The 16,520-nt window shown below is 41.0% G+C and overlaps 1 protein-coding gene across 1 annotated transcript in view; it reads left to right on the top strand.

Moving 5' to 3' along the window:
- LOC115131823 (metabotropic glutamate receptor 7-like) overlaps nucleotides 1-16,520 on the top strand; it is a 133,511-nt gene that overhangs the window by 95,854 nt on the left and 21,137 nt on the right. The window contains exon 6 of the mRNA XM_029663834.2: nucleotides 1,233-1,433. Coding sequence (XP_029519694.1) covers nucleotides 1,233-1,433 — 201 coding nt within the window. The remainder of the gene's footprint in view (nucleotides 1-1,232; nucleotides 1,434-16,520) is intronic.

Below are 16,520 nucleotides of genomic sequence, written 5' to 3'. Positions count from 1 at the left end.
CATGCTACAGATCATTGCACTGTCCATAAACCACATACACATTTAATTTAGAATATCAGCAAAGCTTATAAGCATTGTACAAAGACACTAAATTGCCTCTTCTTTACATCCACGTACTTCAGCCATACTGAGGAAGATATTCTCTTTTAACTGTGAAGTCGGCGTATAGCTGCTTCCATTTCTGTCTTTTTCACATCTAACCAAGCCGATCTATATTTATGAATGTGAGTTACTGAAGGTATTTTTTTGCATTCAAAGTTGTTTCTATCAACGCTCTACTCACTGCTCTGGAAAACAACAAAGGTTATCTGTGGGCTGAAATGTATGTTGAAAAGAGAGAAACTGGAGAAAATGTCAACATTTATTGCATTTGAACTTTTTCAGCTTTTGCCAGTCTCCCACATTGTATTCATATTCGGCCTGGTGGCACAGCCAGTCTTTTTTCCTTCTACTCATGATCAAGTTTGCAACGTGAACTGGGAGTCTTTATTCTGTATTTACATGTGAAAATCACACAGTGATCTCTGGCAGCTTTTCCCCACAGTGCTGTATAGCACACCACAGTTCATCTGTTATTTTGTACTGTGGATTTACGAGCTGCTTTCCAGTTAATGCATCCTTGTTAATTACTGCTTGCGTCTTTCAAATGAATATATTCAGCGTCCATATGCCACACTTAATGACATAACCTGTTCACATTAGCACATAAAAAATGTGCAATATACATCAGGCAAAGGATCCCCACCCACAAAAAGCAAGAGATAAGAAATCCCCCACCAACCTGAAGAAATGCATTACACATTCAGTCACGGTATCACCAGTGAAATGAAAAGACCTAGTCCATAGTGAAAGGGCAGAGGAGCACTGAAGAGAGACTGTAATAGAGCATGGTGCTGCTGACAATGCTAGGAGATTCCTGTAGAATGCCTCTCGTCATGGCCTTGAACGCTCCTAAAATGGGACAAAAGATACACATCTCAACTACAGGTACAGTATAGGGCCTATAGTGGGCTGACTGCACTATGAAATATGCATATGTACATATGGTATCCAGTTCCACCTGCTCATCTCCTTCTTGGGTAGCATTTGGTTTTGCGGTACTGCAACAGAACTCTGCAGGAATGTGACCCATGCCGTGCTACGCACACAACAGGATGACTGATTCACAGTGTGTGGCTGTCCTTTTCTTGACCTCTCCTCTCTCTCCTCTCTCCTCTCTCCTCTCTCCTCAGGCCAGGAGAGGATCGGGATAGACTCCAAGTATGAGCAGGAGGGGAAGGTTCAGTTTGTAATAGATGCTGTGTATGCCATGGCTTATGCCCTCCACAATATACAGAGAGACCTGTGTCCAGAGCACTCTGGCATTTGCCCTGGGATGGAGGCAGCCGAGGGGAAGACCCTGCTCAAGTATATACGCAACGTCAGCTTCAACGGTCAGTCCATGTGTTATCCCTGGACCCTATTCATGTGTGTATCCTCATAAAAATATGGGCAAGGTGAAATAGCACGTTTCTCAAATAAGCACATACTGTATATATATATATTTTTAACGACTGATACATTGTAATTCATTATGTACAGATAAAAATAAGGAAAGGTGGGAGGTAAGATAGAAGCATGGATGTGCAGAGTCAGAGGCCCTGGACTCTCAAACACGTCATATGTATTGATGTAATTTACACTAATGGCAAAATATCATACTGCGTGAATGATTTATTCTAAATAGGTTAGATTTTTACATCTTTTCACATGCATAAATAAGTTGTTGACCAATATAAATTATTACCTAGGACACTGCCATTGGCAGGCCGCGCACTGACAGGTCTGTGGCTTTGTTGTGTGAATTGATTCATTCATTTCTCTGTTTCTGTTTTTTCTGTTTGCAATCCATCAGTGCAGCAATGTATCAATTTAACCAATGTGATCCCGTCACACCAGAGCTACACGTCGCTCTCGCCATTCTAACTTCCCTGCCAGTTCATTGCCAATGCTGTAGCCTCTTTTACAGGCATTCAGCAAGCAAGAGAATCGATCGATGCTTCTCTCCTCGAATAAGCCTAGGCCTATTAGTGTAAAAAATAATTGCTCAAAATAAGTTTCAAACTATGTTACTGTTCGTTGTCTATATATACACGCTCAGAAAAAAAGGGTTTCAAAAGGGTTCTTCAGCTGTCCCCATAGAAGAACCATTTTTGTTCCAGGTAAAACACTTTTTGGTTCTAGATACCTCTGTGGAAAGGGTTCTACATATAACCCAAAAGAGTTCTACCTGGAGCCAAAAAGGGTTCTAAGAAGGGTACTCCTATGGTGACAGCCGAAGAATCCTTTTAGGTAGCACCTTTTTTTAAGAGTGTAGGCTACTCGTTAAGTGCTAGAGAAAGGGAAGAAATAGGCCAGTGAAGTTGCCAGCGAAGATGAGTGAATTGGGCAAGAAGGGAACAGTGAAGAAGGCAGAGAGATGTGTAAGTTAGAAATGAATTAATATATTAATGCATCATTTGTATAGCCTATATATTAGGCTATATATTATAGGCCTGCTATAGTGCATCTAGGTGACCACGTGTTATAGGCAACCCTAAAAGACTGTCACGATCGTTTGTAGAATTAACGGAATTAACGGACCAAGTTAGAGCGTGCGTAGAGTTCCACATGTTTATTCAGAAGAAACTCACAAAAACAATAAACAGCAAATGAAACGTGCAGCAAATGGCGAGCTCACAGGCAACTAACCAAAAACAAGATCCCACAAAAAAAACTGTGGGGAAATGGCTGCCTAAATATGATCCCCAATCAGAGACAACGATAAACAGCTGCCTCTGATTGGGAACCATACCAGGCCAACATTGACATACAACAACCTAGATAACCGACCCTAGTCACACCCCGACCTAACCAACATAGAAAATAAAAGGTTCTCTATGGTCAGGGTGTAACAAAGACAGAGACAAAAAAATATCCGCCGGAGTTTACCCTTATCAATAAGTGGTTGCACAGATTTAGATAAAGCACTCAAATAACCACCCCTTGCTTCAAAAATGTATTAACGGCTGATCATTAGGCCGCTACGGACAGGTTGTGTGCATGTGTTTCTATTTTCTAATGGTTGTAAATTTCATCTTCATATAGCCTATATCACAGCTGTCTCGATCTCCCCCTTCAAACTCTGCGTGTCGATTTAGCATTATTCTATAATGTAGACTAGTTTTCGATATCCTACAGAAAGGATTTGAAGCTAAGGCAATGTTTTGAATACGTTTTTGTAAAAGAGAAATGTTATTTGCTTAGGGACTGTGCGTTATTTATAATGAGGGATACCTGGAGAAAATGTGACCTCTCTGAAATGAAAATGGATGGCCCTCCCTTCAGTAAAATATATTTTTACCTGATCCTCCCCTATATCCATTTGACATTTTAATTATTACTTTGGGTAACAGAGAACATGCCTTAGCCATGCAGTTTTAGAAACGGTTCTTTGTTTTGTAAGCATTACATGGCGAAGTAGCCAGGAGGCTGTGGATTTGCCGACCACCACAGAAAATATTTCCATTAATAAAGAACTGCATGAATTTATCATCTTATTTGCAGTCTTGAGAAAAAAAGCCTTTTATAAATCCATTTCCTGCAATTCTAAATAGTTTCACATCATAATAGCACAATACCACAACAGAGCATGACAAGGAATGAGCACATGCTGCAGCACCAGAGATGTTTTTATTTGTTAAAAAAGAACATAGACAACTTCATCACTGTTCCAAACTTAGACTATCATGTGTAAATATTGAGTGCAACAGAACCAGTTACACTTGGAGTATCTGATCACCAGTGAAAAATTCCTTTGTTTTTTAGTACACCTGCTGCATATCAACAATGACAAGCCACCGGGGTCTGACAATCTGGATGGAAAATTACTGAGGATAATTGCAGACCATATTGCCACTCCTATTTGCCACATCTTCAATTTAAGCCTACCAGAAAGTGTGTGCCCTCAGGCTTGGAGGGAAGCTAAAGTCATTTCACCCATGAATAGCAAAGCCCTCTTTACTGGCTCAAACAGCAGACCAATCAGCCTGTTACCAACCCTTAGTAAACTTCTGGAAAAATTGTGTTTGACCAGATACAATGCTATTTCACAGGAAACAAATTGACAACAGACTTTCAGCACGCTTATAGGGCAGGACACTCAACAAGCACAGCACTTACACAAATGACTGATGATTGGCTGAGAAAAATGCATGATAAAATGACTGAGGGGGCTGTATTGTTAGACTTCAGTGCAGCTTTTGACATTATTGATCATAATCTGCTGCTGGAAAAACGTCTGTGCTATGGCTTTTCACCCCCTGCTATAATGTGGATAAAGAGTTACTTGTCGAACAGAACAGAAGGTGTTCTTTATTGGAATCCTCTCAAACATAATCCATGTAGAATAAGGAATTCCCCAGGGTAGCTGTTAAGACCCCTTGCTTTTTTCAATCTTTACTAACGGCATGCCACTGGCTTTGAGTAAGGCCACTGGCTTTGAGTAATGTATGCTGATGACTCAAAACTATACACATCAGCCACTAAAGTGACTGAAATGACTGCAACACTTAACAAAGAGCTGCAGGTAGTTTCAGAAAGGGTAGCAAGGTCTAAGTTTGTCCCAAATATTTCCAAAACTAAAAGCATTGTATTTGGGATAAATCATTCACTAAACACTAAACCTCAACTACATCTCGTAATGAATAATGTGGAAATTGAGCAAGTTGAGGTGACTGAACTGCTTGGAATAAACCTGGATTGTAAACTGTCATGGTCAAAACATATTGATACAACAGTAGCTGGGGGAAGTCTGTCCATAATAAAGTGTTTTTCTGACTTCTTTACAACACTATCAACAAGGCAGGTCCTACAGGCTCTAGTTTTGTCGCATCTGGACTACTGTTCAGTCGTGTGGTCAGGTGCCACAAAGAGGGACTTGGGAAAATTACAGCACGGCTGGCAGCACGGCTGGCCCTTAAAAGTACACGGAGAGCTAACATTAATGGCATGCGTGTCAGTCTCTCATGGCTCATAGCGGAAGAGAGATTGACTTCCTCATTACTTGTAAGTGGTGTTGACAAGATGAAGGTACCGAGCTGTCTGTTGAAAATACTAGCACACAGCTCGGACACCCATGCATACCCCACAAGACATGCCACCAGAGGTCTCTTCACAGTCCCCAAGTCCAGAACAGACTGCGGGAGGCACACAGTACTACATAGAGCCATGACTACATGGAACTCTACTTCACATCAGGTAACTGATGCCAGCAGTAGAATCAGATTTAAAAAGCAGGTAAAAATACACCTTATGGAACAGCGGGGACTTTGAAGAAACACAAACATAGGCACAGACACATGCATACACACACACACATCATCATCATAACATACGCACTATACACACGCGTACACATGGATTTTGCATTTTAGATATGTGGATAGTTTTTTATATACACCCCAGCAGTGCAAAAATTTAGGAAGGAATTACATTTTCTTAGAAATATAACTTTGCCATGTGCTTCTCCGATATTTGCTCCTCTTATAGCCTAGGCCTATAGACTAGAGTCAGCTTGGTCTGACCAGCGTTGGACAGACCTCAGCGTGGGAGCCTCTTGTTTCAGTTTCTGCCTGTAGGCAGGGATCAACAAAATGGAGTCGTGGTCAGCTTTTCCGAAAGGGGGGCGGGGCAGGGCCTTATATGCGTCGCGGAAGTTAGAGTAACAGTGATCCAAGGTTTTACCACCCCTGGTTGCGCAATCGATATGCTGATAAAATTTAGGGAGTCTTGTTTTCAGATTAGCTTTGTTAAAATCCCCAGCTACAATGAATGCAGCCTCCGGATAAATGGTTTCCAGTTTGCAAAGAGTTAAATAAAGTTTGTTCAGAGCCATCGACGTGTCTGCTTGGGGGGGGATATATACGGCTGTGATTATAATCGAAGAGAATTCTCTTGGAAGATAATGCGGTCTACATTTGATTGTGAGGAATTCTAAATCAGGTGAACAGAAGGATTTGAGTTCCTGTATGTTTCCTTCATCACACCATGTCTCGTTAGTCATGAGGCATACGCCCCCGCCACTCTTCTTACCAGAAAGATGTTTGTTTCTGTCGGCGCGATGTGTGGAGAAACTCGTTGGCTGCACCGCATCGGATAGCGTCTTCCCAGTAAGCCATGTTTCCGTGATGCAGAGAACGTTGCAGTCTCTGATGTACCTCTGGAATGCTACCCTTGCTCGGATTTCATCAACCTTGTTGTCAAGAGACTGGACATTGGCAAGAAGAATGCTGGGGAGTGGTGCGCGATGTGCCCTTTTTCGGAGTCTGACCAGAAGACCGCTACGTTTCCCTCTTTTTCGGAGTCGTTTCCTTGGGTCGCTGCATGCGATCCATTCCGATGTCCTGTTTGTAAGGCAGAACACAGGATCCGCGTCGCGGAAAACATATTCTTGGTCGTACTGATGGTGAGTTGACGCTGATCTTATATTCAGTAGTTCTTCTCGACTGTATGTAATGAAACCTAAGATGACCTGGGGTACTAATGTAAGAAATAACACGTAAAAAAAACAAAAAACTGCATAGTTTTCTAGGAACGCGAAGCGAGGCGGCCATCTCTGTCGGCGCCGGAAGTCAAGTGATTTGATTTGATTTGATAGTATAGGCTATGGATCATTTGATTGAGACCAGACTTAATAGCAGAGAATCAGATCAGTGATGAGGGGCATCATCAGGCAAACATTGAGATATAATAAGCCAACTAATTATCAAACCCAAAGCAATATGACATTTAATCGATTGCAAATTACATGACCCTCCCCTTGTCACGGGTATACGTACTCGTAGCGGAGTCAGGTGCAGGAGAGCAGAGAGTTTTGAACAGGCGCACACTTTATTTAGGCAGGAGAAAGCAACAGACGGACGCCACTGTGTCAAAACCTCCAGCCAGTTAGCAAAAGTGCAAAAACGCGCAAACAGTCACAAACATTATGTTTACCAAATAAACATACCTCGTGAACAACACGGAATATAAGAACAACAGTCTGGCACGTCACAAATAACACAATATCACACAAAGACATGAGGGGGGACAGACGAATAAATACATACAGTGTGATTAGGGAATGTAAACCAGGTGTGCAGGGAACAAGACAAAACAAATGGATCAATGAAAAATGGAGCGGCAATGGCTAGAAAGCCGGTGACGGTGACCGCCGAACACCGCCCGAACAAGGAGAGGAGCCGACTTCGGCGGAAGTCGTGACAGCCCTGTAATAAAAACAAATATACACTACACCCTCATCCTAACTGAAATTGAAAAAGCATGACCCTCTCCCATTTTCCTCCAGGTAACAATTGTGTAAATTCCGTTCGCTCCCTTATGTGCCTAAGGGAGATGTGCTGCAGGTGGCTTTGATTGATGGGTCCTTTTAGGAGGGTGGGTGTGCTTGTATGAGTTCGCTAATTATCTATCTCCATTCAGAGAGTTTCCTAAAATAGGTCTAGCCTGTCTGGACTTCATCTCTTTAATCAGATAGAAAGAAAACTGGAGGCAGCAAGTGTCATGATAGTCAGCATATGTGCGAGAAATCGTGACAGGTGCTAGTTTTGCATGTCCTCTCTTATTAAATGGGGTGCAACTGAATGAAATGTAGCCAAGCTCCTTTAATGATTCATCCTATTGGATGAGCAGCCTATCCTAATATTTTCAGTAGCTTATAATTTTTCCTTCAGTATATGATCTTTCTCTCATTACTGCGTGCTCTCCATTCACTTTGAACAACATATTGCCACTGAGAATAACCACAGCAGTTATGTTATGCAATTTTTGGGGAAAAGTGGGACGAAACGCATCAGACCTGGTGTGTTCACGGTTTAGTGGTTTTATACAAACAACATGCATATATCTCAGCTAACATTACACAATGTAACTATATGTTTCTAGTTCACCAGTCGTTTAAAATTCAACTGAAAGTGGCGGAAATTCAATTTTACAATTGACCCTAAAGGCAGGGTTAAATGTAACACTGTAAAAATGTTAATTAAAAATACACTACCGGTCAAAAGTTTTAGAACACCTACTCATGCAAGGGCTTTTCTTTATTTTTACTATTTTCTACATTATAGAATATTAGTGAAGACATCATAACTATGAAATAACACATAAAGAATCATGTAGTAACCAAAAAAAACAAATATATATATATATATATTTTATATTTTGATTTCCAGCTTCACCTGGAATGCTTTTCCAGCAGTCTTGAAGGAGTTCCCATATATACTGAGCACTTGTTGGCTGCTTTTCCTTCACTCTGTGGTCCAACTCATCCCAAACCATCTTAATTTGGTTGGTCGGGAGATTATGGAGGCCAGGTCATCTGATGCAGCACTCCATCACTCTCCTTCTTGGTAAAATAGCCCCTACTAAGGCTGGAGGTGTTGAGTCATTGTCCTGTTGAAAAACAAATGATAGCCCCACTAAGCCCAAACCAGATGGGATGGCGTATCGCTGCAGAATTCTGTGGTAGCCATGCTGGTTTTAAGTGTGCCTTGAATTCTAAATAAATCACAGACAGTGTCACCAGCAAAGCACCCCATCACCATAACACCCCCTCCTCCATGCTTTACGATGGGAATCACACATGCAGAGATCATCCGTTCACCCACACTGCGTCTAGCAAAGACTTGCTGGTTGGAACCAAAAATCACCAATTTCCACTGTTCTAATGCCCATTGATCGTGTTTCTTGGCCCAAGGAAGTCTCTTCTTATTATTGGTGTCCTTTAGTAGTGGTTTCTTTGCAGAAATTCGACCATGAAGGCCTGATTCACGCGATCTCCTCTCAACACTTAGAGTTGAGATGTGTCTGTTACTTGAACTCTGTGAAGCATTTATTTGGGCTGCAATTTCTGAGGCTGGTAAATCTAACGAACTTATCCTCTGCAGCAGAGGTAAATCTGGGTTATCCATTCCTGTGATAGTCCTCATGAAAGCCAGTTTCATCATAGCACTTGATGGTTTTTTCAAACGCATTAAGAAGGAAATAAATTCCACAAATTAACTTTTAAGGTACACCTGTTAATTGAAATGCCTTCCAGGTGACTACCTCATGAAGCTGGTTGAGAGAATGCCAAGAGTGTGCAAAGCTGTCAAGGCAAAGGGTGGTAATTTGAAGAATCTTAAATATAAAATATATTTTGATTTGTTTAACACTTGTTTTTGTTACTACATGATTCCATGTGTTATTTCATAGTTTTGATGTCTTCACTATTATTCTACATACAAAATAAATACAACTTTTGACCAGTGGTGTATTTAGAATTTGAAACTGATATTTGAATGAAAATACACTAAATTGACAACAACAAAATATTTATTTGATATTTTACGCATGTCATATTGACTAAGAATGGAGTAGCCAAAATGTAAACATTTAATATAATATACTTTTAGCATTCAAAGTATAAATTTGCCTTTTTTTCATTTTTCTAACTATACCATTCAAAATACCCATTCTTACTGATAAACATGATATATGATTAGATATATGGGGAATGTTCCACAGGTCAATAATAAAAACAGAGAGGCAGCAAGAATATTTATAATTCTGCCTGAAACAATTTTTTGTTAATAAAACAAATGTATCAATGGATTTAAGCAAATATTCATAGGTATGAAGATACACTAACCAAGCATTAACACACTGAATAACATTTTGTTGTTGCTACTGATGCTGTGTTACTTTGTTCCCCCGTCTTCCTTATGAGTTACCTTGCTATTTGTCAATGGGTCTGCACAATTCATTCACTCTTACAAAAAAGGGTTCCAAAAAAGTGATTTGGCTGTCCCCAAGGAGAACTATTTTGGGTTCCATGTAGAACCCTCAGTGGAAAGGGTTCTACATGGAACCCAAAAGGGTCCTACCTGGAACCAAAAGGATTCTACCTAGCACCAAAAGGGTTCTTCAACTGGTTTCCTATGGGGACAGCCAACGAACCCTTTTCGGTTTATGATAGCACCTTTTTTTTCTGTGTACAAAAGTACAATATTTAGCCTGAAGTGCTTCTCACAGCATTCAGCATTCAGTATTCAGAAAAAAGCAGACAAGCTGTTTCTGTCATTTGTTGCTGAACATATACATTACCTGTAATACACTTGCAATAAGACTGTCACAGAGGAATGCTCAGCTCACGAAATGTGCCTTTACTCTGTTTACCCCCACTGATGCAGTAAAGTACTCCTGTATCTTTGACAGCCAAATTTCCAGTGGTGGAAAAAGTACCCAATATTCATACTCAAGTAAAAGTGAAAGTCACCCAGTAAAATACTTCTTGAGTAAAAGTATATACTTAAGTATCAAAAGTAAATGTAGTTGCTCAGATATACTTATGTATCAAAAGTAAAATTAGAAATTATTTCACATTCCTTGTATTATGCAAACCAGACGGCACATTTTTTTAGTTTTTTAAAGTTTGCGGATTGCCAGTGGCACACTCCAACACTCAGACATAGTTTAAAAACGAAGCATTTGTGTTTAGTGAATCTGCCAGATCAGAGGTAGTACGGATGACCAGGGATGTTCTCTTTATATGTGTGTGAATTGGACCATTTTCATGTCCTAGGCATTCGAAATCTAACGAGTACTTTTTGGTGACAGGGAAAATAAATGTTTTTATATTACATTACATTATTTTCTTTACTTTTGTATCATGGCACCGGAGATGATGGCTGACGTGTTCCTATCCAAATGTGTTTTTTGTTCTTTTTATTGCGTTGTTTGTCATTTATTTTTTAAACTTATTTTGTACATAATGTTACTGCTACCGTCAGAACAGCGATTACTCACCATAAACTGGCAGAAGATTTTTTTTCCATTAACCAGTCCGACGAGCCCGACGTGAAGGACATACTTTCCTGGGAACAGGCCCAAATCTCTGTCATTTGCATGAAGAGGAGACAGAGAAAAAGAGGGCGGAGGTTGGGATACCTTCTGAGAATTCATAGGCGATTGAATAAACTTCCACTGCCTTCCGTTCTACTAGCTAACGTGCAACCATTGGAAAATAAAATCGACGACCTACGAGGAAGATTAAACTACCAACGGGACATTAAAAACTGTAATATCTTATGCATCAAGGAGTTGTGGCAGAACGACGACATTATCTACATACAGCTGGCTGGTTATACACTGTATCAGCAGGACAAAACAGCGGCGTCTGGTAAGAAAATGGGTGGCGAATTATGTATATTTGAAAACAACAGCTGGTGCACAATATCTGGCATCACAATACCAGAGGGAAAAAAACTCTAAACCACCTTTACTCCACACACAGAGACGCGTACAAAGCTCTCCCTCGTCCCCCATTTGGCAAATCTGACCATACAGTGGCTTGCGAAAGTATTCACCCCCCGTGGCACTTACAACCTGGAATTAAAATATATATTTTTTTTGGAGGGGGGGGGGGGTTGTATCATTTGATTTACACAACATGCCTACCACTTTGAAGATGCAAAATATTATTTATTGTGAAACAACGAAGAATAAATACAAAAAACTGAAAACTTGAGCGTGCATAACTATTCACCCCCCCAAAGTCAATACTTTGTAGAGCCACCTTTTGCAGCGATTGCAGCTGCAAGTCTCTTGGGGTATGTCTCTATAAGCTTGGCACATCTAGCCACTGGGATTTTTGCCCATTTGTTAAAGGCAAAACTGCTCCAGCTCCTTCAAGTTGGATGGGTTCTGCTGGTGTACAGCAATCTTTACGATTCTCAATTGGATTGAGGTCTGGGATTTTACTAGGCCATTCCAAGACTATTAAATGTTTCCCTTTAAACCACCCGAGTGTTGCTTTAGCAGTATGCTTAGGGTCATTGTCCTGCTGGAAGGTGAACCTCCATACCAGTCTCAAATTTCTGGAAGACTGAAACAGGTTTCCCTCAAGAATTTCCCTGTAATTAGTGCCATCCATCATTCCTTAAATTCTGACCAGTTTCCCAGTCCCTGCCATCTTGGGGTGATGAGAGGTGTTGGGTTTGCGCCAAACATAGCGTTTTCCTTGATGGCCAAAAAGCAACATTTTAGTCTCATCTGACCAGAGTACGTTTTTCAATATGTTTGGGAGTCTCCCACATGCCTTTTGGCGAACGCCAAACATGTTTGCTTATTTTTTTATTGAAGCAATTCTTTTTTTCTGGCCACTCTTCCGTAAAGCCCAGCTCTGTAGAGTGTACGGCTTAACCTCTAGGGTCGAGCAATTCCGTATCCGGAAGCGTAATCATAGCCTCAAGCTCATTACCATAACGCAATGTTTCCTATTCATGAAAATCGCAAATGAAATGAAATAAATATATTGAAACACAAGCATAGCCTTTTGTTAACAACACTGTCATCTCAGATTTTCTAAATATGCTTTAACCAAAGCTACACAAGCATTTGTGTAAGAGTATTGATAGCCTAGCATAGCATTAAGCCTAGCATTCAGCAGGCAACATTTTCACAAAAACAAGAAAAGCATTCAAATAAAATAATTTACCTTTGAAGAACTTTGGATGTTTTCAATGATGAGACTCTCAGTTAGATAGCAAATGTTAATTTTTTCCCAAAAAGATTATTTGTGTAGGAGAAATAGCTCCGTTTTGTTCATCACGTTTGGCTAAGAAAAAAAAACGAATATGCAGTCACTTACAACGCCAAACTTTTTTCCAAATTAGCTCCATAATGTCGACAGAACCATGGCAAACGTTGTTTAGAATCAATCCTCAAGGTGTTTTTCACATATCTATTTGATAATCTATCAGTGGTGGCAGCTGGCTTCTCATCAGAAGAAAACTGAAAAATACTGCAGCTGGAGATTACGCAATAATTGCGACGGAGGACACCAAGCGACCGACCACCTGGTAGATGTCGTGACCACTTTTCTGTTTTGAATTTTTTTCACATCACCAATGTAGACTATTTTGAGTATATCCATTACATGAAATCCAAATAAAAATCCATTGAAATTACAGGTTGTAATGCAACAAAATAGGAAAAACACCAAGCGGGATGAATACTTTTGCAAGGCACTGTAATTCTATCCTCCTGATTCCTGATTACAAGAAAAAATTTAAGCAGGAAGCACCAGTGACTTGGTCAATAAAAAAGTGGTCAGATGAAGTAGATGCTAAGCTACAGGACTGTTTTGCTACCACAGACTGAAATATGTTCCGGGATTCTTCCGATGGCTTTGAGGAGTATACCACATCAGTCATTGGCTTCATCGATAAGTGCATTGATGATGTCGTCCCCACAGTAATCGTATGTACCCCAACCAGAATCCATGGATTCCAGGCAACATCTGCACTGAGCTAAAGGCTAGAGCTGCCACTTTCAAGGAGCGGGACTCTAATCCTGAAGCTTATAAGAAATCCCGCTATGCTCTCTGACGAACCATCAAACAGGCAAAGCATTAATACAGGACTAAGATCAAATCATACTACGGCTCCGACGCTCATTGGATGTGGCAGGGCTTGCAAACTATTACAGACTACAAAGTGAAGCACGGCCGAAAGATGCCCGGTGAAACGAGCCTACCAGATGAGCTAATCTAATTCTACGCTCGCTTTGAGGCAAATAACACTGAAACATGCACGAGAGCACCATCTGTTCTGGACGATTGTGTGATCACACTCTCCGCAGCCGATGTGTGTAAGATCTTTAACAGGTCGCAGGGCCAGACGGATTACCAGGATGTGTACTGCGAGCATGCGCAGACCAACTGGTTGGCATGTCTTCACTGACATTTTTAACCTCTCCCTGTCCGAGTTTGTAATACCAATATGTTTCAAGCAGACCACAATAGTCCCTGTGCCCAAGAACACTAAGGTAACCTGCCTAAATGACTACAGACCCGTAGCACTGTCGTCTGTAGCCATGAAGTGCTTTGAAAGGCTGGTCATGGCTTATATCAACACCATTATCCCAGAAAACCAAGACCCACCCCAATTTGCATTCCACCCTAAAAGATCCACAGATGATGCAATCTCTATTGTGCTCTACACTGCCCATTCCCACCTGGACAAAAGGAACACCTATGTGAGAATGATATTCATTGACAACAGCTCAGCGTTCAACACCATTGTGCCCTCAAAGCTCATCACTAAGCTTAGGAACCTGGGACTAAACACCTTCCTCTGCGACTGGATCCTGGAGTTCCTGATGGGCCGCCCCCAGGTGGTAAGGGTAGGTATCAACACATCCGCCATGCTGACCCTCAACACAGGGGCCCTTCAGGGGTGCGTGCTCGGTCCCCTCTTGTACTCCCTATTCACTCATGACTTCACAGCCAGGCACGACTCCAACACCATTAAGTTTGCCGACGACACAACAGTGGCCTGATCACCGACAAAGATTAGACAGCCTACAGGGGGGAGGTCAGAGACCTGGCCCTGTGGTGCCAGGACAACAACCTCTCCCTCAACGTGATCAAGACAAATGAGATTATTGTGGACTACAGGAAAAGGAGGACCGAGCACGCCCCCATTCTCATAGACGGGGCTTTACACCACTGGAAATCTCTGTGCTCTTTACTGTATCCTGGCTGGGCTGTGTGTGCACGTACGTGTGCACGCGGGCATGTTCACATGTGTATATGTTGGAGTATGTGAATGTACATGTTTGTGTTGCCATGTGTGCGTGCCTGTGTGAGTTGTCTTTGTTGTTCTCCCTGCTGTGCTGGAGACAGAGCTCAAGAGAGTGAAGGAAAGAGAGCCCCCAGTCCACCCACACTGCTCGACACAGTACAGCAGCAATGCACTTTTGTCATGTCTTAGTTCAGAGCCCCATACGAATGTATGAATCTTTCATCTCTCACAAAGCTGTCTGCACAGATCATTTTGTTCCCTTGGAAATAACAGGAAACGTAAAGTAGAATGGAATTTGTAATGGCTTCCTATCTGCAAGGAGAGCCACACTACTTAATAATTTGCTTACTGACCGTGTGTGTGTGGGGTGGGGGGATTCTTTGTACTGAAATGTGCGTGAAACAAGACAGTCTTGTAGTCCTGTCATACCAACTGCTTCCAGTGTACTATGTCAACATCTTGTCAACAAATAGATACAGTATGTCAACTCTATTCCCTGTCTGTTGGAAGCAGAAGTGACAGATTGTTGACGACTACCCCTGTGTGTGTTTTTTGTTGTTTCAATTTCAAGCGGATTCTGTCGTACTGCAACTACTGTATACTGTACAGTACCAGTCAAAAGTTTGAACACACCTACATTCAAGGATTTTTTGTAAAGACATCAAAACTACGAAATAACACACATGGAATCATGTAGTAATCCAAAAAATGTTAAGCATATCAAAATATATTTATATTTGTAACATCAGTTCTGTGGCACTCACAGACAATATCTCTGCAGTTCTGTGGCACTCACAGACAATATCTCTGCAGTTTTCTTTCCAAAGCTGTCAATTAAATGCATAGTCGAGCATCTTTTCGTGACAAAATATCTTGTTTAAAATGGGAACGTTTTTCATCCAAAAATTAAAATAGTGCCCCCTACATCCAAGAAGTTAAAGCAGAGACAGACTGCCGTTTATCTTTGCTTATTTGAGCTGTTCTTGCCATAATATGGACTTGGTCTTTTACCAAATAGGACTATCTTCTGTATACCACCAATACCTTGTCACAACACAACTGATTGGCTCAAATGCTTTGAGCAGGAAAGAAATTCCACAAATTAACTTTTAACAAGGCACACATGTTAATTGAAATGCATTCCAGATTACTACTTCATGAAACTGGTTGAGAGAATGCCAATGAGTAGGTGTTTCCAAACTTTTGACGGGTACTGTATGTTTAGTGTAACTATCGGTAGCGTAACACTTTACATGAGCCATAATTATGACATAATACTGACAAAATTGATGTCCTAAACATTTATGACAGCTGATGTTAGCTTATGACAACTGACAATACATTTCCTTGACACAAACCATTGCCTATCAGCGAAATATTCTGCACACATTCGGAGTGGAAGTTGTTTCGGTGAATTAGCTCAATTGAGCTCTTCTAATATACCTTACACTACTCAGTATCTTCAACAGCTTTGAAAATGGCCACATTAATATTCTGTATGACTAATGTGCAGGAAACGTAAGGAGAAAACGAAAGCAACTCATTGACTTTGATGGTCATACAAACTTTGATGGAGTGGCAGATTCGGTTCTCCCATGAGATTTCTGTATACTTTAGGTCTCTTCCTGTATGTATGGTGCATATAAATTAGGTTTTACTCCCTATAATCTCGTTTCTTGCTGCTAGAGGAGAGATTTTGGCTTTCCTCTTTTGTAGAATGTTCAATGACAAATGTCCTTGAAAAAAAACTGGTGTGTAGGCTACTGAAATTCCCTATTGACAAAACCTAAAAGGGAAGGTATTCAGAATTGGGGTACAGCCTCTACCTAACAAAGCCAAAGGCCTACACAAAACACAAAGGCAACATGTCCCCACAAC

Source organism: Oncorhynchus nerka, linkage group LG7 (genome assembly GCF_034236695.1).
Source record: "Oncorhynchus nerka isolate Pitt River linkage group LG7, Oner_Uvic_2.0, whole genome shotgun sequence".
Taxonomy (NCBI): Eukaryota; Metazoa; Chordata; class Actinopteri; order Salmoniformes; family Salmonidae; genus Oncorhynchus; species Oncorhynchus nerka.
The sequence above is the reverse complement of the archived record's forward strand: the minus strand, read 5'-3'. Positions and strand labels throughout refer to the sequence as shown.